General features: G+C 35.6%; 1 protein-coding gene across 2 annotated transcripts in view; it reads left to right on the top strand.

Annotated features, from left to right (window-relative positions):
• TM9SF2 (transmembrane 9 superfamily member 2) overlaps nt 1-10,631 on the top strand; it is a 28,112-nt gene extending 17,481 nt beyond the window's left edge. For both annotated transcript variants that reach the window (XM_050333908.1, XM_050333909.1), the window contains 6 exons: nt 1,861-1,918; nt 2,560-2,719; nt 3,884-4,035; nt 5,063-5,174; nt 5,396-5,567; nt 9,474-10,631. In XM_050333908.1, coding sequence (XP_050189865.1) covers nt 1,861-1,918; nt 2,560-2,719; nt 3,884-4,035; nt 5,063-5,174; nt 5,396-5,567; nt 9,474-9,541 — 722 coding nt within the window. In that variant the 3' untranslated portion in view covers nt 9,542-10,631. The remainder of the gene's footprint in view (nt 1-1,860; nt 1,919-2,559; nt 2,720-3,883; nt 4,036-5,062; nt 5,175-5,395; nt 5,568-9,473) is intronic.
• The last annotated feature ends 1,601 nt before the right edge of the window (nt 10,632-12,232 follow it).

Genomic DNA, 12,232 nt, shown 5'->3' on the forward strand with positions numbered 1-12,232 from the left:
CTTTCTTCTATTATCTGCGTTTAGTTTTAGCCATTTTTGCTTGGTAACGCACACCCGCACCCCCAAGTCATGAACCTCAGTTCTTGCATGCCTGTAACTGTCACCTCTTTTTAGCTAGTTCCTAGGTCTGTGGGAGAATAGTGCTTATCAGACTGTGGCAGGAAGAAGGATTATTAGGTGTTCTGTAGTTGTAGAATCAGCCCAAAAGTGTTTAGGCCCCTGACAGGGGGGCCTGAAGTATCAGCAGTTAGTTGATACTGCTTTCCTTCACTAGTCCCAGCTGTTGTTTCAAGAGCTGTCTGCCAACCTCAAAAGGTTGACTCCTGTACCCTCTGGTTTGTTTTGAGGTGAAGCATGGCATTCTGCATATAGCTTGTTTTAATTATGTAAATCAAGGTAAAAGACTCTTTGACTTAGAGAGGTGAATCTTTTGGACTTCTGAACATACACGGCTAGAGAAGGAGTTTATTTCTGAACTTCAACCTGGCAGTAGGCATTGGAGTTGTTTCTTCTAACCATTTTGTAGTTTTCGTGTGGGGAGAACCAGTGGAAAAAGTGGGTTTGTATCTTGTAGGGAGTTTTTCCACAGTGGTGGTGATGTGATAACGAACTACTCCTCTTCCTGATCTCCAAGCCAGTTAGACTTAAACAGAAGGAGATTTTAGTATGAAAAGCATAATTGAGGGCAGAATTATTCTTTATATCGTGCTGTATGTTATGTGTTTTGAAGGATATTTTGAAGTGTATTGATGGTAAATTGAATCCTGTTTCTTTGGTGGAGATCTGACTATTAAGGATTGTATTTCATATTATACTTACTGGGAATCACTTAGCTGGTACTTGAATGTTGTGTTTAACTTCTGAGATAGCGAGTGACTGATCCAGTGATGTTTTTGTTATAACATAAGGTAGTTCATACCCTGTATGGACCATGCAAGCATGAATATTTTTCTTTATAGTATACAAATAAAGTAACGTGAGACAAACTAAAATGCAACTGAAATGGATATCCAGTTTTAAAAGTTGGTGGGTTTTTTTCAACATTGCATTCAAAAAAAGGAAACCTGAGTTGAAATTAAATGGTTAATCTTAATAACTGCTGCCATGTTCTACAAAGTTTTTATGAAGAAATAGAAACTTAATTAAAATCACTCTAACCATAATCGCTTCTGACTCTTGAAATAAAGAAGCATGTCATTATGGCAGTGTTCATATGAAATTATCAGCTTCACTGAATTCCAGCAGGATATTTTCATTTGAAAGTATACTGACTAGAATTTTTATCAGCACAGTGCAAATTCATAAAGATTTTCTTAATAAAGCTATCTTTGGTCTTTTGGTATCACCACTGCTTAATGCTGTTAAGACTCAAGAGAACATCACTGCTTCTATAAGCGTGTTAGTCCTGAGTCTCTTGTAAGATTCACAGGCAAGAATTATTTCAAGAAAATTGTTAAGCTTGCTTTTCACATATTTATGAATCTTTTCCTACTGAAACCTGCAGTCAAATGCTAGAAAGCTTAAACTTCTTAATCACTCCAGGTTTAAGATGCTTTTTAAAGACTTAAAAGTACTCCAAATCTACTTCCTTCTTTTAGCAGATAAATTGGTCAGACACAAGTTTTAGTTGGATACCTTTCCTGACTTTGGTCTGGGACTTTGCTTTGAAGCTCTGTGGCTAAGCAATATGATAAGGAAATTTAGTTTTATTACTGAAGATTTAGTTTACTGTTTTAAATTTGGGCATGATAGGACGTTATTTGAGTATTTGCAAGCTAAGTATAACAGGTAAATGGACTGGAAAATTAATAGTTGTGAGCCTAATGCATATTTTGATATCTGTCAAATGTTTTAATACAGCCTTTGGAGGTGAGAAATGGAAAACAAATGTCCTGCTGACATCATTTCTTTGTCCTGGGTAAGTTGAGAAATACCACCATGATTAACAGAATTAAATTGCATCTCTGACATGCATAGCTAATTTTTTAAGTTTCAGCCCTACACGTAAATCTTACTGCATCATCCCTTTATTCTGAAAGTTACAAGAGTATCACAGTGCTTTTGGCAAAGATGAATATGTTCACGGCATATCATCCTTAGGTATTTATTTCTGTAAGCATTTGTTTACTCTTGCCATATGGAAAGGTTGATTAAGAAAAAGCATTTTGATAGTAGTAAGTTTTAGACAGACCAGTTTTTCATTGCTTTCTTCTATTATCTGGGCTGTTTCTCTTACCACACTGTAGTTGGTCTTACATAGTGTCATATACTGTATAACCACTCTGATAAATTTTTCTACTTAATCACAGCAAGTGGTTGTACCCTTAAGTCTAGTTAAGACAAGCATATATTTGAAATACCGTAATTGGATCGTCAGCTCCTGCTGGAGTTCAGTCCCACTAGATTAACAAAGAATTTCTTGTTTGACCTCTTTGTTTTGATATTTTGTGTGTCATTTGGTTTTAACAAAGATTTACATTGAAATCTTAATACACTGCTACTCTTTTGTTAACAGTATAAAATGTTAAGGAGCATTTCTGTGCTCTGTGTATTTTTCAGAATTGTATTTGCGGATTTTTTTATCATGAACCTCATTCTCTGGGGAGAAGGCTCTTCAGCAGCTATTCCATTTGGCACTTTGGTTGCTATTTTGGCACTCTGGTTTTGCATATCTGTACCGCTGACGTTTATTGGTGCCTACTTCGGTTTTAAGAAAAATGTAAGTGTTTCAGAGAAGTTGTTTTGTAAGTGTATACACATATATATACATGTAAATATTTTTCACTGTATAGGCTATGACCCCTAAGCTAGTTGCATTGTTGGCTTTGGTTCTGTTCAGTTAGTTTAGATCTGTTAAATATCTGATCTTGGAATTCCAAGGCTTTGATATTCAGTTGGTTGTTGGGGGTGATACTTCTCTGCAATAACTGGGGTATTGTGTTTTTTTGGAGTGACTGCTACAGATAAATCAGTGATTTTAATTTTATTTTTAATTTAATTTTTATTTTAATTAGCATCTTTTTCATTACTGAAAAAATTACTTGACCCAGCAAACATAAGGGAAACCAACATAGGCGTTTGTGGTTTTCCTCATGTATTTTTTGTTCCTGTTTGCCCACTACACTGAGGATATTTTCTGATAAAATTGCTAGAGTTCTCCTGTGAATTATCCTATTTATCATATTTTTCTTAACCAGAACTCAGTGTTTTTTTTCTGATAACCATGTTGAAATTCCAGCAAGTCTCCCTGCACTGTACAGGGGCATTTCCTTTAAGAAAGGATGATTTGATAAACTAATAAGGCAGCATGGTAGGTGCCACAAAAACATGAAAATCAAATCAGAAAGCAAGTCCCTAGCTAGTATCTATTGATGCTCTTGATGTAATCTTTATGAAAGGGAAAAGATGGAAAAGTATGCATTTATCTGCCTTAAAATTTTTTCTCCCACCATGCATGAATCTTAAAGTAGGATTTAATTGCCAGGTTGAATCCTCTGCATTTGTAAGCTTATCTTGATGTGATTCTTGAAGTAAATCCTGAAAAACAATATGCAGAGATTTTTAGAAGGGGAAAGCAGGAGTCTGTACCACCACCTCTGCCAGCTGAAAAGTGATAAATCAGCTCAGATCTGATGATAAATCAGCTCTGTAACAGATAATAGATATAATAAAAAGCAAAGTCCTGAATATCTGTCGCTATATTTTCAGTAATAGCTGAAAGCAAATGTAGGGCTGGTAGTGAAAGCAAATATAGTGATAGCTGGGTATGCACATATTCAAAGCAAAGAGCAGACTTTTGTCACCACTCATTTTAAAAAGAAAGCAAAAGAGGTAGTGCTGTAATTTGGCATTTTATTTATTTAGTAATTTCTTTTGTTGAAAGGCTATCGAACACCCTGTTCGCACAAATCAAATTCCTCGTCAGATTCCTGAGCAGTCGTTCTATACGAAACCGTTACCTGGTATTGTCATGGGAGGGATTCTTCCTTTTGGATGTATCTTTATACAGTTGTTCTTTATTCTCAACAGTATTTGGTAAGTTAACTCAACCTGTTTGAGTTTTCTCTGTCACAAAATGTGGTAATTTCTTTGTGTAAGCTTTTCTTCAAGATGCTTTGCCTGGTTTTTGGTGAGTGCAGGGTTGCCATAATATTGGTTCAATAAAATTTTGAATGTTAACATCTTTTTAATATTTCGTGGTTTTGAAGATACTCACAGTGCCTGTTTTGCTTGTTTTGGTATGTAGAGAGGTGGCTTAGCTATTGACAGCTGACCTACAATATTCAGATAGTTCATTTTCTCATGCAACTCCTCTAACTTCATGTGGAAGTGTTTCTGAAGCTGACATATGGTGTATAACTTAAAAGTAGTAAGAATATTAGAATTTACTTTTGAGGGGTTTTTGTTGTAGTTGTTAGGCTAGAAAAGTATTAGTACTTTTAGGAGAGAAAAAGACAAATCGAGAACAAATTCTTGTGAAATCATTATAAAGAAAACAAGAGAGTAATTATTTTAAAAAATAAAGCACCAAAGACTAGTCCAGTATAAGTGAATTTTGATGTGAGCTCATAGCACACTGACAAACTAATCTACTGTGAGGAATTTGTCTTCCTTCTGGCACAATTTAGTTACTGGATCTTGTTAAACTGTTTCTGAACCTTGAACAGGTGCCTCTACCCAACACAGACAGCTACAGCATTTGACATTTGTTATTTTGCAGCTCTGCCCCTTTGATTGAAATGTGAGGTGAAATCCAAGTTCTACTTAAGTCAGTGGAAGAGGTCATACTGACTTCACTGGAACTATAGTTTCACCATTATGTAATTTGTTTCCTAAAACCCCAACCAGGAGCATACTTTGGGATTGCTTTCTTACTGTTGTCAGACTGAGCTGCCAAGACACCTTTTCTTTAGTTAGAAAATAAATTAGTCAACTGTATGGCCACACAGCTGACAGTACTTCAGTAGGAAGGGAAATACTTTATGTGAAGTTGTTATTGTTGCATATGAAGAGATAGTATTACCACAGTGGCCACTTTAATGTTTTTCACTCCCTTTTATAGGTCCCACCAGATGTATTACATGTTTGGTTTCCTGTTTCTGGTATTCATTATTTTGGTTATTACATGTTCTGAGGCTACAATATTGCTCTGCTACTTCCATCTATGTGCAGAGGTAAGAAATGCTCTTCGGTATTCAAACTTGATATTGTTTCAAGAATGCTTCAAAAAAATGTTAACACTTTCCTAATTGAAAATAAGTATTCCAGTATTCAACATGAACAACCTCACCTTTGGACAAAGTTATATAGAAAAAGTAGCTCTGCACTGAGTAGTAGAGTCAGTGTGTTATAAGTGCACTATTACTAATACTTCTTTTTTCCTCACTCCTTCTAGGACTATCACTGGCAGTGGCGTTCATTTCTCACTAGTGGTTTCACTGCAGTTTATTTCCTAATATATGCAATACACTATTTTTTTTCTAAACTGCAAATCACAGGAACAGCTAGCACCATTTTGTATTTTGGTTATACCATGATTATGGTTTTGATCTTCTTCCTTTTCACAGGTAAGTATCGAACCTTAATTTTAAATTTTAAGTCTACCTTTAGTTTTGCACAGTAGAATCCTTGGCAAACTTACCTTTGATTTTTTCCAGGTAGTTGTGTAGCATATTGCAACTCTGATTCACAAATTTTAGTGAAAGAGATTAAGCGAGGATGAGGCAAAACTACTGTTAATTTGAGGTGTGGCCAATAAGTAGGTCTTCAGATATGTGATAAATACTTCTCCAGATTTCATTCTTATGTTAGTCATATGACAAACTCATTTTTTAAATGAGTTGTCTTTGGAGAAGCACAGCTGCAAATCACGCACAATCAAGTATAAACTTACAGTGTCAAGATAAAAATTGCAGCCTTTGTGGAATAGGAGGAAGGAAAAGAGAGGAAGCGAGAGGAGTAAAAATTGATAGAGAATGCACTTCTTTTTTTTTTTAATTTGCTCTCTTCCAGAATTTACCATCTTTCCCAATTGCATTGAAGTGATATGGGAAGCAGACAGAATTTCTCTTGACAAGGAGATTGTATCAATCTCCTCAAAACCTTGTAATGTCTATTGTGAGCTTTTGGAAAAACACTTGTCTTGGGTTTTTCAATTTCCTCTTCAGTAAGGGAGATGAGGTCTTAAAATCACACGTTGTCATCTTCAGTAGTAAGAAGCAACCTTTAGTCAGACACATATATCCCTCGTTTAAGGTGGAAGAATGGCAGTGAAAATGCAGAAAGTCTCTGCTGAAACTGATGCAACCGCCTCCTCAAAAAATCTTAAGAATTCTGCTGGAGCAAAATACAATCTGTCCTTGTATGCTTTACTCTATAGAGCAATATTTTTGAAACTATTTTGAATCAATCCGTGGTTTAAATAATTTCAAGCTTTACAAGTTTATGATAACATCTAATGATTCTGAAGGCTTTGATGTGTATTTATGTATACATGCTATATTCTGAGGCTTCCTAGAATACAAGTGGCTTGCCATCAGAGCTTTTAATACAGATCTCACTGTAACTATTAAGTAGAATTTTCATTTCCACTTAGCACAGGAGAGCAAAAAATGGTCTAATGAGAAAAGAACTGACATTTGAGAATGGAGTTCATTTTAAGTGTAACTGTATATTTGTCAAAGACATTGCCAGTTCAGCTAAGGAAATATTGAAGCTGTTTGTGCACCATGACAATGCAGATGATGATGAACAGGAGCAGTGGCCTGCAAGGATTTTCTTGGGTCATTGCCTGTTAAAAGGAAGGAATGGGGCTTAGGTACATTATATAATCTCATAATGAAATGAAATGAAAACTGATCAAGCTGTGTTCCAGAAGTGGTTAGTTTTATCTTCTATCCTTCATTTTAAGTCAGAGATTCTTCCTCCCTTGCTCACTTTGTTTTCCTTGTCACACTGCTTTTCTCTGAACCTTTATTTCTGCTCTAGGTTTACTGATAGTCTCATTGAACTAAAGAATCATAGAATGCATGGTTGTTCAACTAGAAATGAATGTGTAGTGCTGTATGTAGATCGATTTTTAAATGCAGTACAAACTTACAAAGTAGCGTGAAAAGTAATTAGGCCTTACATAAGTGTAAGGTCAATTAATTTAGTTTCACTAGTTTCATTGAACATCACACAGATGTTCAGCATGTCTGCCTTTAATAGTAGTTTTGTCCAAAACCAGGACTGTGTTAGTCTTTCTCCCTTGTTCACTGTGTTTACTTTGGATGCATGTAGTAGTTCTGGAGTGCACACATTCAGAGGAATTTACAGTAATTTTTACCTGTGCACAGATTTGATTAAGCTGCCTTTCTGCAATTCAGGTACCCATATAATTTCCATCTTTCGCCCTTATTCTTTCATGTCAGGCAAGTCATATGACATTGTCTAGAGGCATTAAAATGTACCTGGTGCATCCCCCTTTTCCTTTGCTCGTGTGTGCACTTTCTGGTGACGAAGTCGCTGTGCAGTGCCTGCCAGCAGATTCGGGGAGTCATTTTTAGGGTAGGTTCACAAGCATGCGAAGAAGAGGTGGTTTATTCTCGTCCCCCTTAGATGCTTTCTGTGGCAGTCACTTCTTTGTAATTGGGACAGTGGAGATGTGATTGTGCTGTGCAACTTGAGCTACGCTTTCGGAGTTTGTATACTCTTGGTTTTTTAAGTTTTCAGTTTCTATATTGAAATCAGGGAAGAATACATATGAAGTTAACCAGATGGTTAGAACATCATATACTTAATGATTTTTTTGTCTACTTCCCACAAGATTAAGAGTAAATTATCTTTTAATTTTGGGGGCATAATTGTATTCCTTAAATTTAAGAATAATTTTGTCCATTTAGGTTGATAAGGTCTTGAAAGCAGGTATGTTCAGTTCTCTGAGATTTACTGAAGTGCTCTGAGATAAGGTTTTACTGAAGAAGGTAAGAGATGGGGTAAAGAGACAAGGAATTCTCCAGTTTCTTAAACAAAAAAGAATATTAGCAGTTTAGCGAAAACTGCTCCCAAGGGCAACTGACTTTTCCCGTGTCAAGATGATAAAGAAGCTAAAAGGAAAAAATCATAATTGTTGTATCAAAACTATTCTGCTGCTGCTTACTCATCTGTTAAAAATCGTCAGTATCAGGAAGGATTTTGACAGTGCCCTGCTGCTATGTAACACATGCTTCAGGCACTTGCATCCATACTGCATTCCAGGTCATTGATCAGACTCAGCAGGCAAAATACCGGGAGCTACATGACAAATCTTTGATTCACAGCTGGGACCACAACTACGTATCATAGTAAATGAGTCAGTTAAACATCAGTAGTTTAGGAAGCGTAAAGGGGAAAAGAAAATTACCATGATATCATTCATGGTTCCTTTCAAGGTTTTATAGCGTGTGAATTACCACACAGATTTTGTTGTGCCTCTTACCAGATCTAAAATGAAGGCGACTTTTTCCTTTAAAGATCTTCCTTGGCTCTCGCATAAGTTAAGGCTATGATTTTAGAAGAGGTACTCAGGCAAAAATCAGATACTCTTCAGGGCTTTTTTCCTGTCCTAGTTTTTGTGGGAAATTAAGGTTCCCGTAACAGGTGTTCTGAGCTGCTGTTTAGTCCGATATCATTCTGATTGAGGCTGAATTTTGAAGTAATCCAGTTAGATTGACAAAGCCGAACTGTATGAACTATTTCACATCCCAAATAATATTATCCAAAATAATATTAAAAACTTCTGTTGATGTTTCACCAAAAGAATGGATAAAGCTATTTTTATTCTGCTAAGTTATCAGGGAAATGGTTTTCATCCTTAAGGTTCAGTTCAAATTTGTGTATACCTTTTGATTGCCTTTAAGTATTTCAGAAGTGTTTATTGTTGAGGTACATAACACGTTTTCAGTAGGAACTACAAGTTGTGTAGTAACTACACTGTGATTTGAAATTTCTGTTATCTTGATCTTTGTAGAAATAAAGGTAGTGCTCTAATTTTCCAAGACCTTAAAGTATAACTAAGAAATAGGAACTCCCTTTGCTGTCAGTTTAATTGGTTTATTAAGTCTAATAATATTCTGACAGCTGAGTGTGTGTGACTAGTCACTGAAGAAGGGTGAAATGGAGCAACATGAAGGGGTTGGACTGCAGCATACTGAAACAACAAAGAACGAATATATAGTAAGACAAATAACGCAGGAACATCTTAAAACAAGAATCTTCCACATGATCTGTGATCATAAATTTATTGAGATACTTTATAGAGTAGTTGATGCTTGTAAAGACCAGGTACTGTCTGTAACTTTCCATTATCTGATCTGATTAATATAAAGACTATAGATAGCAGATCACATATATGTATGTCCTGATTCATGAAGTACAAGTAGAAATGGGTGTCTCCTGTATCAGTGTTTCTAACATGTAATTTTTATCTTTTTTTTTTTTTTTTTTTTTTTTAGGGACAATTGGATTCTTTGCATGCTTTTGGTTTGTAACCAAAATATACAGTGTAGTGAAAGTCGACTGAAGAAACCAATGTAAAGAGTAACACAGAAGAGGTTTAATCTTCATTAACGTAACTTAAAGACCTGGTCTTGCTGATGAACTTGAGCTTTATCAGAAGTATTGGCTTCCTGTTCTTTGAGAATGATACTGAACATGCACCTACTTTTACACTAACACGTTTGTATTGTGACTTAACAACCTGTTTTCATTCAAATCTTAATGAAGATCAGAGTTACAGTATTTATGCGTTTGTAAATACAATTATACTTTAAAAGAAATGTTAAATTCTAATGGCAGAGTAGAAATGGCTGTATTACACAACTTAATGATACTTCTGATCAAAGTACAACTGTAAATAGGTTTTTCTAGCTTGGTAGGTGGGATGAATTATTTTTCTTTGAGGGAAATGAGAACTTTTTATTATGCTAACTTTGAAGGATGACTCTTAAGAAGTGTTGCTTTTAGGCTGGATGTGATTTTTATTTTTTACTGGTATTACATCCATAAATATTCTGATTTTTGTGACTTAATTAGTTTTGGTGTTCTTGGCCTTTTAAACTATGTGCCTCTTGAGTCCTTGAATTTATAAATTCATAATCTAATAAACATTGTAAAAATGTCTTCAGTGGCTTATTACAAAAGTTCATTAAAAAATGTAAATACAGGTATATTGAAGATAGATGCTTAAAGATTGCATAGAGTATTTTATGGCATTTTCTATGGTCTAATGTATATTGACACACCCTTAGATCTGCAAGAAATGTTATTTGTGCTACATGGCTATAACATGGAAATGTGATAGTGGCGCATGAGAACTAAATTATACACACATTTAACAGAACCACTTTGCAGCATTAATCCAGTCCTTAACCTAGAAACGTTTCCAGAGTTGCTATGGCATTGTCAGTATGTTGAGAAGATCTTACGATGCATGAGTCAGCATTCTCTGCTGATCTTGCTTTTAGATCTCAATGATGCATATTCTACAGGGAAACTGTTGCTGATTGTACTTAATGTAGGTTAAAAAATAAAAGAAAATTACTATTTTTGCCTTATATTAAGAGACTAATGTTGATTTTGGATGACTGGCATTAAACCTATATTTGCTTTTTTTTTTTTTGGAAATGGAGTATTTTGTTCAAACCTTGTTCGGTAGTTTTAGACTCGTAATGCAGTTTGGCTTTTGGCGTGTTTTCATGAGCCTGGTAAAATTTTGATTTAAAATTAAACTTCATATACCAGTTGCCATTCATAAGCTTGGGGGGGTGTTATTCTTACCAGTTTACTTTTCTAAAGGACTTTAACCTGGGCACTCATGCTCTGCCTGTCCCCAGCCACAGCTCCGTTCAGATGTCACGAACAGGTTTTTTCTTGTGTTCCTCCCAACATGCAGTCACTAGGAAATGCTGATTTTAGATAAATCTTGCATGTTTTGTGTTGAAAACAGGAAAAGGGTGAATGTGGTAAGGCTTTGCTCTTTACCGGTTGAGTAAACTGCAGTATGACTTTTGATTCGTATTTTTAAAACTTGTAAAATTGAATATTCTTCTTATCCCTGGTTTTGTGGTCACCTTCTATATATGTAGTCACTGCCCAAAATCTTCAGTAGTTATTACCCAAATGGGAATACTTAGTTTGAGAAACATTACATGTGTATATATATATATATATGAAATATAATGGATGGTCAAGAGTTTTGGTGCAGATAAACGTTTATTCTGCTGTTTAAAAATCAGATTATTGGAAGTGGCATGAAGCCACTGTGGGGTGTTATATGGGTTTTAAACTGATGGGTGTATTTCCCTGGGTTTTTTCCTACAGACTAGTTGATGAGCCATGGTAACTTCTTAAGTATCTTATTTTCCCCTTTAAAGGCAGTTTGTGAAGTGTGTCATTATCTTCTGGAATGTAAACCTACTGCATACACAGTTTTTCAAACAGCCTTGCCATTTAATAATTGCAACTGAAATGTTACGGTTTCAGCGTGGAGCACTTGAGACAATCCAGGAAGTTTAATGCGTCATGGGTTTTGCAGAAGAACTGTTCAAAACTTGTCCCTGCCCTTGTAACCCATTATTGCCTTAGATAATTTTAAAATATTTTCTGTAATTTAGGCTTCTGGTGTGTGTTAGGGCATCTGAATGTTATTCTGTATACTGTATCTGTTCTTCAGATCTCTTGGGAGGCCTGTGGTTTTGTCTAAACTTTCAAAATAATGGTCCTTTTCAAAATCTTATTGTACTACCTGGTATTTTCTTCAAATGGACATTCTGCATGGATATCTGAGAAAACGTAAATTAATAGGAGGGTTAGGAGGTAGGACAAATTGCTGGGCTTCATTAAGACTGAGTAAATTTAGAGAAAACGTAACAGTTCAGAGAAGTGTCAATTTCTTGGTGGCTGATAAATATTTAAAACTGATTCTTTGGAATCTGCAAAGAAGTGACCATCACTGACAAATTTAGTCTGAAAGGAATCCTTGGTCTGAATCGTGTTATGAAAAAACGATACAGGAGTTAGTGGTTTGGTTTTCTTTCTCTAAGAAAGAACAAATAAAAAAGCAGCTTTATGGCAAGCTGTCTCTCATGGCAAGCTCCCCAGCCCATCTTTAGTCTTGTAGCTTCCCTTCTTATTCGAAAACTCGGCTGTGTTTGAGCACCCATAAGAGTCTTAGGATTTTTGCAGTCGTATGAGATCATGTGTGCCCTCAGCT

Source organism: Myiozetetes cayanensis, unplaced genomic scaffold, assembly GCF_022539395.1.
Source record: "Myiozetetes cayanensis isolate MyiCay16 unplaced genomic scaffold, myiCay2020 scf5-8, whole genome shotgun sequence".
In the NCBI taxonomy this organism is placed as follows: Eukaryota; Metazoa; Chordata; class Aves; order Passeriformes; family Tyrannidae; genus Myiozetetes; species Myiozetetes cayanensis.